Here is a 17,418-nt window from a genome sequence, read left to right as displayed (position 1 = left end):
TGACGTCTGGATCTCTTCTGAGGTGTGTTGTTCCTTCAATCGCTAGCATCGCCCGATAACTCCGTTTTCTGGCCGAGGTCGTTTCGCCTCCACCCGCGTAGCCTCCTGATATGTAGTTGATGATGCCTCTTGGTGGGTTGGGTAATGTCCATTTTCCTTTGTCCTTGTCTGTCGATGCTCATGGATGCTCATCTCGGTTCGAGCTATTTTATTTGGTTTTACATCCTTCAACGTATTTGTCTAGGAGCCCTTAGGGGGCTAGCCTTTCAAGTAGGTCTTTGGCTACTATGCACTCGTCCTTAGTGTGTCCAAACTTTTGATGAAAAGCGCAATGGTTACTTCTATCTACGAACCTTTGATCTTGGTAACTTCCTGCTCGGACAGGGGGTTTTACTATTTTGGCATTGAGGATCTTCTTGGTTATGTTCTCCCTCTTCGTGTTGAATCTGGTGTAGGTATTGAATTTTGGTGTGACCTTGAAAGATTTCTTTGGTTTCTTGTTGCTCGGTAATCTGAAAACCTTTTCCTCATCTCTTATGGGCGATTGTTTGTCTGTTTTCTAGGCTTCACGAAGCTTTTCGATCTCCATTTGACCTGTAGCCCTTTCTCGGAACTCTTCTAGCGTCTTTGGTTTGGTTACCGCAATTGTCTCCCGTAACTTGCCAGGTTTGAGGCCGGTTTTAAGGGCGTGTAGATGGACTGCCGGGTCTAAGTATGGAATCTCCATGGTTGCTTCAACGAACTGAGTCATGTAGTCCTTTAGGCTTTCGTGTTGTCCTTGTCTGATTGTGCCTATGTAGTTTGATCCGTGCACATATATTCTTGATGCGGCAAAGTAATCGATGAAAGATCTCGCCAGCTCCTTAAAAAAAGAAATTGAACCTGCATACAACTTGGAAAACCAGAGTAATGCAGCACCATCAAAATAAGTAGGAAAAGCTCGACAAAGCACAGGTTCATTGTTAGTGCCATTAAAAAAAATCATAGATTGAAATTTCTTAACATGAGCGCAGGGATCACCAAACCCCTTGTATGGCTCAAGGGCGGTGGGCAGCACGAAGTTTTTCAGCATCTGAAAATTGGTGATCTCTTCGGAGAAAGGGTTGTCTAAGGTCAGCTTTTCCTTTGGCAGGCTAATGTTCAGGGGGTCTGTATTGCCCTGGGCCGAGCTTTTAGAGTTTCCTTCCTCATGTTTTTCAGCATTATTGGCGGAAGACAGCTCGGTTATCCACCGAACTTCTGCCTGAAGCTCAGCAATTTGAGCTAGGAGCTCTGCTTGTGTGGGTTGTTGGATCCCATTATCGGCTATACTTGAGGATCAGGAATCCTGCAAAAAAGAGTAAAAAGCTAGGCAAAAAAAATAGTGGAGTTAGATAAATTCCGGCCCCACGGTGGGTGCCAAGTGATTCGTCCGAACAAGAGTGGTCGAGTTATAGTGGTTTCCGAGTAATGTGTCGTTGAGGAGAGAGAGCTATACGTCGGCCTGGACTGAATATCGCGGCGGGAATACCTGCAAAAGATACTCCGATACTCAAGTCAATAAGGAGATTTAATGAATGTGCTAAGCTAATATAAAACTGAGAGTAGAACCTGATCCTTAGCCGAGATTGTGTACTCGGCTTTATAGATGATGTTTTGCCCGTTGTACGGATATGTCCGAGATATTGGGTCAGTTATCGAGTTTTGTTTGAGGTGAGCAAATTTTGCTGACCACGTCTTCTTTTTCAAGTTATCGGGTCCGACTTTATCGTTTCACTCCAAACTTTTTGGTGGTCGAAGTATAGGTTACGTATCAATAATAATAATAATAATAATAATAATAATAATAATAATAATAATAATTGCATCATTCTTTATGTATATACATATATATTGTTCAACTTTTTTTAGAGAGTAAAACAAATTTTATTATACACATTAGAGCAAACTTTAATTGTAAGATTTTCTTTAAAAAAAAGGTCATATTACAAAAATATGCAAATAACATTTTTCATAATAAAAAAATAGGACTGGCCGACTGGGGATAGGGATAATAGAAAATAATGAATAACAAAGGAAAATAAAATAAATTGAGAAGAAAAACAATTAAAATAGAAAAAAAAAAGAAATGAATGGGTGTAAAATATAATATTAGTGTGCACAAATAACATTTTTGGAGCATATATATTGAAAACTGTTTGACCGAATATTCTCTCTTGCAGCCAAAAATATTCCTAAGCAGATTCCTTTTGTCACTTTAAATTATTATGACTCTTAGTTCAATAGTCATAAAAAACTTTGTCACTTGTTAGTTGTTACTACTGATTCTAGTTAAATAACATTGTAAAAGTTCAGAACTTAAATTAGCAATTTCTTTTTTTTTTTTAATTTTTTTGTGACAGAACTTAAACAATTTGATTCTTGAATCTTCTCGGTATTCATTATTCAAAGAGTTTCCTGAGCGCTAATCACTATAGTGCCATACAATGCTAACTTTTACCAGGAAGAGATTTTGATAAAAGATTTTATCTAACATACAATAATCACCCAATATATGAAAATAGATTACAGCTCCCTAGAATATTAGTCTAATATAGCTGAAATTTAGTATCTAAACTTTTTTGACGGCTAAGAAAATGTGTATCAATTTTTCCGTTAAAATGTATGATTTACTAATCCGCTCAAAATGATTCTAACGAAAAAAGTTCTGGGGAAAAAAATTAAATAATTGAATTAGGCGATTGATGTGCTGTCCTACCCACTGCTCAGCATTGCGTTCTGTCTATTTTCTATTTACATTTGGAACGAAAAAAGTACTAAAAACAAAGATCGAGAACCATCCTGGCATCCTATTCTGCCGAGTTAGCACCAAGATTTCTCATAGGTCTTACCTACATCAATACATTAATGATCGACTTACATTTACATCTACAAATTTTGAAAATGTGACTTGTACTTTTTGGCATATTTATCTATCTATTCCACTAACACTCACTGAGCAAGAATTTCAAAGTTCAAACCCTTTTAAGAAAGATGACAAATATGCTTTGTCACCAATCAATAAAAGAATCTTGGATCTTCATAGCTCCCACGCGGTTACGTAACTACCCCTTCGATAGAAAGAGTCTCAAACTCATTAAGAGGTAGATTCCATCATGCAACTCACATGGCCTCAGAGGAAGCGAAAAGATGAACACTTCAGTTGGTGTGAAAACTGTTAGAATAAAATTGTGCATACACCAGATCGATTCACATCCTTACCACCATTGAATGGTGTGGGAACACAGGCTTTGTAGTAACCGCTCATTTGTTTGTTCCCATGATGATCATGAATCTCGGGTAACGAGAAAGAAACTGGTCATCTTTGCAGCTATTGAACATAGTAACCCTTTTGCAACTCATCTGTTCAACATGATAAAATTGGGAAACATGATTAGCACATTAAAAAATTCACTATGATCACATAAACCAAAGTATGATGGACCCGCCGAAGGTGAAAATACTGATATTCTATACATTTATCAATTAGACCCTTATTGAGTTTGTTAAATTTCTTTCTTAATTAGCCCCTTATTGAGCATCGAGATTTATACAGGGTATGGTGTCAATATATTCTGGGTGATTCTGATCAAACAGGATTAATGCAAAAACTATAAGGGACAAAATTAATACCATAAAACTAAAACAAAAGAATAGGTATTATCCATGACATTAGATACCAATGTTAATTCTATTCATAAAAACTAATTCAAACACTTTAGTCCATCCATGTGCATATGGGCCATAGAGAACTTTATTTTAGTTGTATGTCAGGGTAAAAATACCATCAGAATGATAAGATAGATAAAACCGTTATATAAGATCACACTTACCTTGGTATTGTCAATCGTTACAAACAGCAGCATCTCTTGCTGTTTTGGCATCAATTGCTTAAAGTTTTCAACATTTCAGTTGTTTCAGTTTCTCAAGAACCTGCTTCATCGATGGCCGAATGGAAAGTGTTTCTACTGTGCATGTTAGTGCTAACTTTAGAAGTGCCAACAACTTATCCTTTGGACCAGCTTCCCACAAAGCAGATGAGAATAGCTCAGAACAACGACCTTCGGTTATCAACAACTCAGCCCATGGTACGATATTGAATCCATTCCCATATTCAGAAAATGATGGATCAAGTGACTTTCTTCCAGACAACAATTCTAACAACACTACACCAAAGCTGTAGACATCTGCTTTGTCAGACACCCTGCAAGTGGTGGCATATTCAGGAGCAACATAACCGAATGTGCCTGCCACATCAGTGGTGGCATGGGTTTCAGAAACCTCAAGCAATCTTGCCAAGCCGAAATCAGACAGGTAGGCATTAAGTTCTTCATCGAGTAAGATGTTGCTAGGCTTGATATCGCGGTGAACTATGCGGGGAACACAAGAATAATGAAGGTAAGCGAGGGCCTCTGCTATGTCTTTCGCTATCTTGTAAATAACTGGCCACTGCACCTTTTTCCCTGACCTGTCATGTATGAAGGCTTCAAGGTTTCCGCCAGAGAGGTAGTTGTAAATCAAGAACATTTCTGTCTCTCCTACATAGTAGCCAATAAGAGTCACAAGATTTTTGTGCCGAATTCTACCTAATGTCCTTATTTCCGTTTCAAACTGCTGAATTCCTTGAAATCTACCTATTGACAACCGCTTTATGGCAACAAGAAAACCAGGAGACAGTTCTGCCTTGTAAGTTGACCCAAAACCACCAGTGCCGATTAGATATCGAATGCTGAAATTTCCAGTTGCGGTGACCACACCATCATAACTCAATTCAGTTGGAATATCCTGGAAAGTCACCACCTGTCTTCTTCTAAGACTGCTGAGGCGACCAAATTTACTCCTCCCAAAAATGATCATCAATACGATTCCCATAAGTATGCAAATAACTAGAGAACCAGAAGACACCAAGGCAATAACCAACGTCCTCGATTTCCTGTGTCTGTGCAAACTTTTGACTTCAAGAGGGACTGGAAGGGAAGCAGGCAAATCAGAGTATGGATCAGGGCAAGAGTGCAGGTGTTCATTCCCTTTATAGGAACCACAATCATTTGGATGCTGAAGGTAAGGAATATGACCTGAAAGATTATTGAAAGAAACATCTAGCTGAACAAGTTTGGAAAGTGTTGAAAAGGATAAAGGTATTTCCCCAAAAAGCTTATTGTGATCTAGCAGCAGAATTTCAAGATTAGTGGCATTTGACAGACTTGCTGGAATCGTTCCCACTAGAGCATTGTGAGAAAGATTCAAAACAGAAAGGTAAGCCAATTGACCAAGCTGGGAAGGAATTTCCCCGGTGAGATTATTTCCTGCTAAAAGCATCAATTTCATGTTTTTCAGGCTTCCTAATTCATCAGGCAAAGATCCAAATAGTTTGTTCCCACTCAAATCAAGACGCTGAAGCATCATCAAGTGACCTATATCCTTTCCAATTGACCCACTGATCTGGTTGTATGCTGCTTCAAAAACTGTCAACCGTAGACAGTCCAGCAGTAATGCTGGCGAGTCCCCATTTGACAGATGGTTCATACTTAAGTTAACTGACAATGCCTCAAGATCATTACAGTTCAAAACAAGCTGGTTTGATAAAGACCCATTGAACTCATTATTATTGAGAAACAGCATGTAAGAAACTCTATGATTTGCAGTAAAAAGATTATCTCCAAGAGAAAACATAGGTAACAATCCACCAAACCTATTCCAACTGAAATCATGGCTAATGACAGTATTATTATTATCTTCTAAACCTGATCCAAGTAGAGGATTCTTCAAAAATCTCCAAACAGGAATACTAAAGTATGTACCATTGTATCCTTCCCATTCAAGGAATTCAAGGTCTTTTGCAGCAGGGGTGCCAGTTGAACCGCAGCTTCCATTCCCAAACCCTGAAAGTGTGCCAGATATATTGTTGTTGCTGACATTGAAGTACACCATACAAGGAACCCTGAGCTGCTGTGAAGGCAAATATCCAACCAAACTGTTAGAACTCAAGTCCAAGAATGTCAAATTCCTACAAATCCCCAAACTCTCCGGCACAACACCAGATACATAATTCTGCCCCAAATTTAGCACTCTCAGCGCGCAAGAATCCGTCCAGCCTCGGCCAGGCAAACGTCCAGCAAGATTCGCCCTTGGCGCCCAAAAGACCTGCAACCTGGGAATCAAGAGAACTTCGTGAGGAACATTCCCAACAAACGCATTGAACTCTCCTCTAAAGCTATCATTATAACCCAAGCTTCCCTCATTTTCTTCTTCCTCATCATCAGACAAATCAGTTAGCAAAATAACCGAAAGCTTCAAGCAACTGCCAAGCGCTTTGGGGACCCTGCCGGTGAGGCTGTTTCTAGAAACATCTAGAACCCTAAGCTCAGAAGCGAAACCAATCTCATTTGGGATTCCCCCTTCCAAGATATTCCCATCGAGAAAAAGGTACCTCAAGTTCCTACATTTCCCAATCTGGCGTGGAATCTCATCGATCAAAAAGTTGTGCGAAAGCCTCAAGTAGTCCAGCGAATCACAGCCGTTGGTTAAACCATCTACTGGGATCTTACCAGAAAACCGGTTGTTCGACAAATCAACGGTTCTCACGCTCCCAACGAAACAACTCGGAATTGAACCGCTGAGAGCATTACCAGAGAGGTTAACGAGTTGAAGAGAATGCAGGTAACTCATCTGAAAGGGTAACTTCCCAGAGAAGTTGTTCTGTTGAAGCTCGAGAACCTCGAGGTGCCGGAGGTTACCAAGGATCGCCGGAATCTCGCCGCAAAACATGTTTCCGGGAAGGGAAAGGACGCGAAGCTCGTACAAGTCTCCGAGGGAGGGAGACAATTGGCCGCCGCCGAGGCCGGTCACGCGGAGGGCAGTGACTCTGCCAGAACCGCCGCAAGTAACGCCGCGCCAGTTGCAGAAGGTGGAGGAAGTGGCGTTGTTCCATTGTTGTATAAGGTTCGAGGGGTCGGAGGAGACGGAGTTTTTGAAAGCGAGGAGGGATAGTGCGTCGTTACTATTCGGAACCGAAGCGGTGAGTGCGAAAGTGTGGAAGAGAAGACACTGTAGAACAACAACAACAACAACAAGAAAACGACACATGTTTGAGAGAGAGAGAGAGAGAGAACGAGAGAGAGAAGATTTCTCTTTTTGTTTTTTGTTTTTTCTTTTCAGAGATGGAAGCTTTGTTTGTTAAACCATTTTTTGGGGGAAGTGTGGGAGGTGTGCCGGACGGATCTCGCCGGCGGGGGTTTGGCCGGGAAATGGAGCTCCGGCAAGATGTGACGGAGGCGAGTGAGAGTGAGAAGTACGAGACAGTGAGTGAGAGAGAGAGAGAGGAAGAAAAAAGGGCGTGTTTGTAGAGCCGAGTATAGCGTGTGACAAGAGAACGAAATTACGTTGAAAAAGAGTAGATCACTTGGAGCGAAAACGGTAAGATTTGTCTCTCTTTTGATTTCTGTCCTTAAATTAGTATATTCTTTCCCTTTTCGACTTTTTAGTATATACTTATTTTTTTTGGCCATTTTTTAATATATATTTAAGTGAACACTCACGGGTACAAATTAATAATTATTAATAATTTAATTAAATATCTTAAATAATCTAATAATTTTTAACTATTAATATAAATTTTTATTACAGACTTATTTAATCAATTCATTTTTATCCTCTCTTAATTAATTATTGAAAATTGGAGAAGATAAATTATTTAGACTAACCCTACAAATATCGTTGAATTATTAGTTTGCTAAAAAAAAATCTTTTAAATTTATTAATGATAATAATTGTAGGATTATATTATATATATTGATAAATAAAAAATTTATTTTATTTATTAAAAAATTCTATTTTTATGCGAAAAACTTTTTGTTTAGATAAAATGTAAAAATGAAAAAAATTAGTAAAACTAAAAAATATTGAGAATTCAAAATTTATTAAGATTTAAGATAAATAAAAGTGATTTTACTAATTTGACTCACTCTTTTATTTTTTTAAAAAATAAATTATTATTTTTACTCATACAAATTTATAATGTTGGTAAATCTAAAAAAAATAAAATTAATTTTATACTCATAAAAAATAAATTTTAATGAACAAAATTATTAAAATTCTAAAAATTATACAAAATTTTTAAATTATCTTTTTTTTAAACTTAATTTAATTTCAAATTTTTAATCCACCCTATCCATCATTGTTTATATATAATTTTTTAAAATCTTTTCCTTTCGTACACATCCTTTCTCTCATTTTTTAATCTCTAGTTTTCAAAACTTTTTGAACAATTTTTTAGTTTTATTATTGGCTCAAATTAAAATACACATAATACATTCACTCACACATTCATTCGCTCTTGCTCACACACATTTTTCTCTTTAACAATTTTTAAAAAAAATAGAAAATAAAAAGTAAAATATAATTTGAAATTTAAAATTTATTAAGAATGCATATGAGTCAATAAAAACATCTCTAATCATCGTGTATTCATTAAAATTTTACCACAAGAATTATAATAAAATTCAAAATAAAATCCAAGTCAAATTAACTTTAAAAATTCAAACTGAAAAACAAGTAATCTAAAAAACTAAGAGCGGAAGAAAAAGAAAGAAAAAAAGAGTTATGGTGACGAAAGAAGCCATTGAGTTGCTTGCGGATGAGAGAAGAGAGAACGAAAGATATAATAAGAGAAAGAGACTAGGAGAATAGATGTTGTGCTCCACCCTTGTCTTGTCAGATCTCTACAACCACATCTTTGCCTTTGTTTTTATTTGTTTCTTATGCTTTGAAAATTTGAAAATACGAAAATGATATTTTTAACGCTATTTAGATGGTTAATGGTGCGTGCAGAAAAAAATAGATGAAAATATTATTAATAATAAAAAATAATTTAAAAAATAAGAAAATAAAATAAATAATAAGAAGGACTTTTTAGTCCATATTTTTTTAAACTATTTTTTCTTGTGTGGCACGTCACTTAATTCGACACATCAGCAGTAACTGTTTGGTATCCAATTACAAAGACTAATTTAACCAAAATCTTTGATGGTTGGGGACCAATTTGGTATTTTAAAATTATCAACGAGTGCTTTATTTTTCAAGTAAATTGTTAAGAACCGAAGAGAGTATTCACTCTTGTTTCAATACCACTCTAAACTTCTTTTCTCTTTACTCAGTTACTCAATTTTAGTTTTATTGTAAGGCATAAGCGCACATTTTTGTGTGTGTGTGAATTTTCAATTTTGTGTCTTTAGTGTATGAAGATAAGTAGGGTGAATACAGGCCATGCTAGCCAAGCTTAACCCTTAACAGGTCAGGCGTACAATAAGTCAATAAAATTTATTAGTTTGAGTTTGACTTGTAACTTTTTTTGGACTATTTATTAAGCATTAAGTATGATCTGTTGACAAGTCTGACCTGACTTGAAACCTATTAAAAGGTACGATAATTTAAAAAAAATAGTAAAATAAATAAATAATCAAATAAAATATAAAGTTTTAAATAAAATAAAGGTTTCATTATTCTGTTGGTTCCTATAATTTTATCAAATTTTTAATTAAGTTCCTATATTTTTTTTTCCTTTCAATTAGATCCCTATACCAATTTTTTTTAATTTGGTCCCTATTCGAAGTAGACGTTAAATAAAACGTTTACATGTGTTTAATTGACCAAAATACATGTGTCTATAACCCTACATAATCGTTATAACACTCTTGAACCCTATTCTGTTCACTCTTCTCTTCTCTTCCTTTTCTTTTCTATTTGTTTCTAAAATTATCTCATCTTGCATGGATGCTACCTAACTCTCTTCGAGAATTTTGAATTCAAGAAGTCTCAACAAGAGAATACATCTGTGTTATTGTGGAGAGACAGTTGTTGTTCTGTCTTCTTTAAAAGTGTCAAGCCATGGATGGAGATATGTAGCTTGTGAAAGAGTGCCAAGATGCAGTTTCTTTGAGTGGATTGATAATGAAGATGATATGAAAAGTGAGTGGTTGAAGCAAAAGGAAAGGAGAATTCGTTGCTTCTGTGGAGACACTCTGATTCTCAGAAGTTATGGTATACCCAAGAATCCAAATAGAATATTCATTTCTTGCCTAAGTAGGAGATGCAAATTTTTTGAGTGGGTTGATGAAGAAAAGAAGGTTGGCGATGTTTGCTTGTTGGCTTCACAGCATCACTTTGGTTGGGTAGACGGTGAAATCAGGGATGCTAATGCACAAGAAAGAAGGATAGATAAACTGAGTGTTGACACATAGAGGTTGAATGTGGAAATTGGATAAGTAGATGCTTGTGTAGGAAGAATCTGTGTTGAGTTGAATTCGGTCCAAGAGCAACTTCGAAGGTTGGAAGAAAATATGAAGAAGCAAATCAAGATGCAAATGATAGGTTGCCTTTTCTTTGTAATCCTAATAGTTGCAGTACTGTGTAAAAAGATTTATTGATGAAGTGGTAACTGTTGGCTTTAAACAGAGTGCAATTACAAAAAATGTATTTTATGTTGTTTAAATTGAATGGAATGAAATGTTTTTTGTTTCCTACTATAATATAATAATGTTGTGGTCTTTAATAACAATGTGTACAATAAAAAACAATTACTACAAGACATTCATGCTTAGAATAATATAATGTATCAAAGTGGTCTTTAACATGTTCCACACCTTACAAAAGATAAGTGGTCCAACTTATATAGTCACAATAAATACTCCATCTAAAATATACCATTAAAAGTGGTCCACCATAAAGCAACATTACCATAACTTCATTTCACGCTGCAAAGAAGTGGGGAAGTAAGAACCTTAACTTCATTTCCAATTTAATCTTCAAATCCTTATAACTTTTGATCTGGAGTTTCAATCGTCGCACCGTTTGCAGCCATGCGAAGAGCTCTACAAAGCTCAGTTCTTGATTAGGTATGAAACTCACTTCTCAGTTTCAGTTTTCTTCTCCCCAATTTTCGAAATTCAATGTGAGTGCATGTTGAATTTTATATAATTTTAGTGTTTAGGTTCGAATTAGCTTGTCGGTTTTATCAAGTTTAGTTCGCTTGAGTTGTGGGTAAGGTAAGCACCCTCAAACCCTTTGTGAAATGTGGAATTAGTGAACTTCATATTAATTATAGTGATAATTGTGATGTTAGATTGAGAATTGATTATTGTTTGGAGTCAAAGTGAGGACTTGGAAGCTTGAGGTCAAGTTTCGGAGGCCCGGTTTCGTTGGTGAGGTTTTGTAATTTTGGAAATTTATGGTGTAGGAACGCTTGAGGTGTTTCGGGTTTATCGAAAAATTGGCTAAGGTATGATTTTGATTTCTCTATTTAATATATAATGTCTTGTGAAAACTTAGGTTAGATGACCATAGGATAGGAATGAATGCATGAGTATGTGAATTGTTTAGTACTTTTGATGATATTTGTTGATATGGATTGCGCATTTGTTGGTGTTTATTGATTATGATGGAGTTAGAATGATGAATGATAGTTTGATGATGAGTGATAAGTTGGCAATAATGAATATGTATATATGATGGTATGTTGGTGGTTGATTGGTATAATTGTGTAGTTTATGTATGATAGTTTTGTGAAAATGAGGCACGATGGGTGATGAAAATGTGTGGGTTATTGTGTTAATGTGATTGGTATGTTGTGGTGCTGAATTATAGATATGGGATGTTGAGGTTTGAGTTTGATTTTGTTAGGAAAATAGAGGTTGAGAGTTTTTGTGTAAAAATTGATTTTTTGCCAAATTTTGGCAAGCCATAACTTGGCTTTCGGACCCCCAAATTGCTTCCAACTTATTTCATATGAAAATTGAGTTCGTGAAGTTTACGCCGTTCAAAAAACGGATGAAAAATGTTTTAAAACGAGAAATTTATGCGCGTCAGAAGTTCGATATTATAAACTGAAATTCTGCATACTTAGCCATTTTTGACTAATCTGCAATGTATGCATACGCGAACCCCTCCATACGCGGATGGGTGTTTCTGGTTGGCATGCATGCGTACGCGAACAAGGTAATGCGTACGCGTGATGGGCAAAATGCACTCCCACGCATACACGTGACCCCTATTTTTCAGAAAATGGGATTTTAGTGTTTTAAACATGATTTTAAACTTCTAAACCTCTATTTTTACTCTTTTAACCCCTAGACCTTAGTAGTATACCTAGTAATAAGATGAAACTAGAAAGGAAAGGTAGTTTGGGGGTGAAGTAAGCTTGGAAAATGATGAATTATAATTGTGTAGTGGTGATTTCAGACTTGTTAAGTGTTGACCGAACTAACGTAATCATGATGATGATAATAGTGAATTTCAATTGAGTTAGAGATAGGTTATTGATAATGATGACGTTAAGCTATGATGGTGATTCAATTGGAATGAATTGTTTGAAATATATGTGACCAAGTAAGAGGCGGTAGCACTGACCACTCGCTCCAGGTATATGTTAAGGAAGCATAGAGATGTTGAGAAGGTATGGAAGATGAACTAATGAATTGGAATAATAATAAAAATGAACTTGAATTTGATCTTAATATGCCTCCAAGTAAGACACTGTGGTGTTATCCGCTTGCTCCAGGTAAGAGGCGAGAATGTCGGGTAAGATACAGTGGTATTATCCACTTGCTCTAGGTATGAATTGAGAGGGAATGGATGAATGAGAATGAATTGTAATGATAATGAAAATGTGCTTCTGAATGTGACTCCGGGTAAGATGCACTAGTGTTATCCACTTGCTCTGGGAAAGTTCAAGGCTTCGAGTAAGATGCAAGGGCTGTGTTTTGTCGCTGCTTGCTCCAAGTCGAGAACTGTAACATTGTCTTGGTAAGAGGCAGGGTGAAGTTGTCCCTGCTCTGGGTACGTGGGTAAGATGCAAGGGTTGCAGCGTTGTCCCACTTACTCTGTGTTTGGTGTTCTGTCCAATGGTTAGCTACCAAGAGATGTCGGTTGGCTTTATAACCGACAAATGAGACTCATCAGCCGTAGGACAGGCATGCATCATGTGCATATGTTTGATTTGCTTGTTGTTCATTGCCTTGGCTTGCTTAATTGTTTATTCATGTTAATTGCTAACTGCTTACTTGTTATATATGCTTTCTATATATGCTTCACTTGTCTGTTTGTTTGCATGTGGTTCACCGGAGTTAGAGGATTGGAGGAAAGGTGGAGGATTAAGGGTTTTGATTAGGTTTTGATCAAGTTTAGAACCTTAGAGAACCACCCTGATTTTATGGTTTTTGTTTTAGTTCTTTAAGTTTTATAATCAGGGTGTCGGCATTCTAGGATTGCCTCTGACTTTCTCAGGACCTTATTTGTTATATATGTGGACACCTTAATCATACTGAGAATCCCCAGTTCTTATCCCATACAATATTGTTATTTTTCAGATGCAGGTTGAGAAGCACCACTCTATATTCTGGGGACTCTAATGAAGCAAAAAACTCTTGGGACTCAGGGATATATTTTGTTTATATTTATATATGTATATAGATTCTCCACCTTGTATTTTATGTTTGTCCCTCTTAGAGGTTGACTCGGAAAAATAGGTTATCATTTTTCTGCTTTGGGTCATTTTGGGATTCTCATGTATATATGTTTATATGCTCTATCCGATTTCAACTTCGCTAGCCGGGTCAGGAGCCTTGTTATCTATATCTTGAAACTCTCTTATCCTACTTCCTTATGTTAACGCTTACGTGAGTGACGCGCTGTTCTGCTTACGCTTTGTTTTAACCCTTCTTTAAAAAGGTTCTTAAATATAAATATTTTTCAACTATATTATATATATAATTTAACTTTTAAGGTCGTAATACCTCACCACCTTTGTTTTATGACGTAAGCATAAGACTCTGTGTTGTAGGATATTACAATTTGCAGCACCTGATTCAGCAGCAACAGTAGTTGGTTCAGGAGCTGATGCAATATCAAACAAAACCAAACAACATTTCATAAAACAATAGTTGCAATAATCTATTATGAAACAACAAAAATTAAAAGTACCTATCATAATAGGATTTGGGTGAGTTGGCTGGTGTGGCGGTATTGCTCTTACTCTACCCCTTCCTCTACCCAATTTCATACCCCTTCCTCTGCCTTTTCCCCTTGCAGCGGCTCCAGTAGTAGGTGCACTAGATTCAGCACTAGGTGAGTCATTTGCAGCACCAGATTCAGCAGTAGCAGTAGTTGGTTCAGGAGTTAATTCAATATCAACCAAAATGAAACAACATTTCGTAAAAAATAGCTGTAATAATCTATTATGAAAAATAAAAAATTAAAAGTATCTGTCACAATAGGATTTGGGCAGTGCCTCCTATTATGTCCATACTAGCCACAGTTGCTACATGTCACAGAGGTACCCGTCCTTCTATATTTGGTTTGAGATTTATTTTCATCAGGTTCTCTAATCCTCACCATTCTTGGTCGATCAGGTTTAACCCTGAATATTGGAGGTATAATGGTATTACAGTTGACTTTGGGACACATGTTTTCTCCATTAATTGGAGCAATTGCCTTTTCATATGTTGCAAGGTATGCTGCTAGGCTATAGTAGTTGCTGCAATACTCTTTAGGGTTATCTCCTTTCCTCCTTGCCCAATAAGCCCTTCTTATACTAACATTTGCCATGCACTTATCGTGAATGGTATGAATAATAGTGGCCAGTCGCATTTCTCCCCCGCGACTAATATTGTTGACAATCTTTTTTGATATCCAATCATTTGATGCAAGCCAACCACTGTAATTCCTCCCACAGGTATGCTTGCCATTCAAGGTCTTTATTCAAAAATAGTCAAATCCCCTTACCTTACTTGCAGAGCATATCCACTTGCACTTTTCTTTTTATCCCTTACAAACCACTCTACACCTCAACTTGTCATTCTTCTTGTACCTAATGTCTCTCTCATTCAATAAGGCATGCTCCTTAATTCCATCTTTAAACTGAAAAAGTGATTTGAACTCCAAGCCCACCTTAAACTCATACTCTCTACACATTTCTACCTCATTATACTTAGGAAACCTTTTTTTCTTAATCATGTCATCAAAATCTCCCTCATAACTATCAATGTCTTCAGTTTCATAACCATAAAAAATGTCTCAAACTTGTTCATCCATCTCCGCAAAAGCTTGATTTTCCTCAGTATCCATCTCTGTAGTCCCTTCTTAATTAAACGGGCCATTGAAACCACAAAAGGAATTTGATTGTCCACCATCAGCACCATCCTCTACATCAAATCTAAAGTAATTCTCATGTTCACCATCATCAGCACTATCATCAAATCTATCCTCCTCGATAGAGGGCTTTGACTCAGCATCCACTTCTACTTTTATCAGCCTACTATCTTCACTTTCATCTGAGACATAATCTGAATCAATTGATGTAATTTCAACCCCATTACCTTCTTTGTAACCATCAACAGCAAACAATATATCATGTTTCATAGAATCCATTACTAAAGCCCTAGCCATTCTAATGGCATCCTCGTCTGACTTCAACTATTTTATACCTAACTTCAAGTCCACTCCAGGTTCATTCCACCATAGATTTGCATATCCCTTGTAGCCTAAACCCTTCAGCAAACTCACTATCTCTTGCAGAGACCATTTCATCTAGTTCATAATGCAAGTCTTCCACAACCACCCCACCTAAATATTCTAGCCAATGTCCCATGTCAAGGAATTTTCCACCGCGATGGAGCTCTATTATGAACTTTGATTCTCCCATTACTATACAGCAAGAAACAAAAAAGGAAAAATAGTAAATACCTAATCAAACATCACCAATAACACCAGTCATGTAAAAGACACAACATTCAACAAATTTTGAAAGAGTGAAGAGAGAAAAAAAAGTTTAACTCATACCTGAACACAACGGCACCAACAACTCCTTCAATAATGGAGGCCACGATACAGAATAACCAGCTTCGATCAGACAATGCCGAGTAAAAATGTGTTAATAGATCCACACAATCTGAAACAGGAAAATGATGAAGAGCAAGGTTTTTTTTTTTCCCGAGTGAAAAGGGAGGAAGAGGGGTAAGGGTTATTTCGTCAACATGGAATAACTAGAGTCACTGAAGATTACACTAAACATTTTTACCTTGGTATATCCAATTTGGGAAAGGAATATTTCGTTAGTCCAAACGTTTTTTGTCACCGTAGGGACCATATTAAAAAAAATTGGTATAGGGACCCAATTGAAAGGAAAAAAAGTATAGGGACTTAATTGAAAATTTGGTGAAACTATAGGGACCAACAGAGTAATTAAACCTAAAATAAATGATATAAGTTTAAGATTTCACCATTATTTTTTAATATAATAAAATTATGTATTTATATATCTTAACAAGTTCAGGCAGACTATTTCATAAGCCTAAACCTGGCCTTTTAAAAATTTAAGTTTTTGAAATAGTTTGTACTTGAATTTATTTTCTGTCAAGATAGGCGAGGTCAGGCCAGTCCGTAAGCTTCTGGAAAGCCATCTGACCTTTTTCCTTCCCTAAAGATAATAAGTGTTTGGTTATTTGGAGAAAGAATAGTTATTTAGAAAAAATGGCAGAGAAAGGTAGGCGAAAAACTTACAGAGAAATTGTAGTAGTCATGGTAAGATTGATGGGAGGGTGACGATTGGACTTTTGCTAGTAAAGAATTTTTTTATAAAAATATTATCGCGTTGTAAGTATAGTTTCTAAACCAGCAAAGAATCCTTTCATGCAAAAGTTTTGGTTGTCACAAGTAACAAACCCCTAATAAAATTGATAACCGAGTATTTAACCTCGGGTCGTCTCTCAAGAAATTGCAGGGAAGTATGCTTATAATTGGTTATGGAAAAGTGGGTTTTGGGGTTTTGGATTAAGATAAAAAGCAAGAATAACAAATGGCAGAGGAAATAAAATAATAACAATGAAAAGCCTTGATTAGGAGAGATTAATCGGAAGTTCTATCCTTGTTTGATTTTTCTCAAGATCAATTGATAATTGATGGTTGTTTCTACTTAGTTATCCTTTACTGAATAAAGAAAAGTCAAGTAAGTTGGGAGTCAACTTCTATTCACAAGTTCTAATCCTCTCCCTTGGAAAGGATTAGTGTTAGTGACTAGAGAGCCAGCCAACAATAAACCCAATTACAATTTTACTCTTGAGTATTTCAACTCAAGGGTCTCCAAATATTAATCAACTCCAAAATCAAGTTGGAATCTAACTTAGAACATCAATTAATAACAAATAATAGAAGAAGCAATCATAAATCTGAAATACCTCAAATTGCATTAAATAGAAAATTAAGTTAAACATGAGAATTCATAAACTAAATTGGGAAAATAAATAAAAGGAACATTGAACCTGGAAATTGAGAAGAAGAAATCCTAAATCCTAAAACCTAGGAGAGAGGAGAGATCATCTCTCTCTAGAAACTACATCTAAAATTTAAAAT

The 17,418-nt window shown here is 36.2% G+C and overlaps 2 protein-coding genes across 2 annotated transcripts; both read right to left on the bottom strand.

Moving 5' to 3' along the window:
- Positions 1 to 559: 559 nt before the first annotated feature.
- On the bottom strand, positions 560 to 1,072 carry LOC107494584 (uncharacterized). Its single transcript, XM_016115630.1, has one exon. It carries the CDS (start codon positions 1,070 to 1,072, stop codon positions 560 to 562), a length of 513 nt encoding a protein of 170 aa, XP_015971116.1.
- A 1,632-nt stretch (positions 1,073 to 2,704) lies between these two features.
- Positions 2,705 to 7,380, bottom strand: LOC107494607 (LRR receptor-like serine/threonine-protein kinase RPK2). Its single transcript, XM_016115648.3, has 2 exons — positions 3,852 to 7,380; positions 2,705 to 3,381 (listed from the first exon to the last, which is right to left on the bottom strand). Exon 1 carries the CDS (start codon positions 7,102 to 7,104, stop codon positions 3,919 to 3,921), a length of 3,186 nt encoding a protein of 1,061 aa, XP_015971134.1. The 5' UTR covers positions 7,105 to 7,380; the 3' UTR covers positions 2,705 to 3,381; positions 3,852 to 3,918.
- Between the last annotated feature and the right edge of the window lie 10,038 nt (positions 7,381 to 17,418).

This window comes from Arachis duranensis, chromosome 6 (genome assembly GCF_000817695.3).
Source record: "Arachis duranensis cultivar V14167 chromosome 6, aradu.V14167.gnm2.J7QH, whole genome shotgun sequence".
Taxonomy (NCBI): domain Eukaryota; kingdom Viridiplantae; phylum Streptophyta; class Magnoliopsida; order Fabales; family Fabaceae; genus Arachis; species Arachis duranensis.
This window is presented reverse-complemented; position numbering and strand designations above follow the sequence as displayed.

What these genes read in the sequence shown, in the direction of transcription:
- LOC107494584 (XM_016115630.1), bottom strand. Translation starts at nt 1,072, where the DNA reads ATGCTGAAAAACTTCGTGCTGCCCACCGCCCTTGAGCCATACAAGGGG.
- LOC107494607 (XM_016115648.3), bottom strand. Translation starts at nt 7,104, where the DNA reads ATGTGTCGTTTTCTTGTTGTTGTTGTTGTTGTTCTACAGTGTCTTCTC.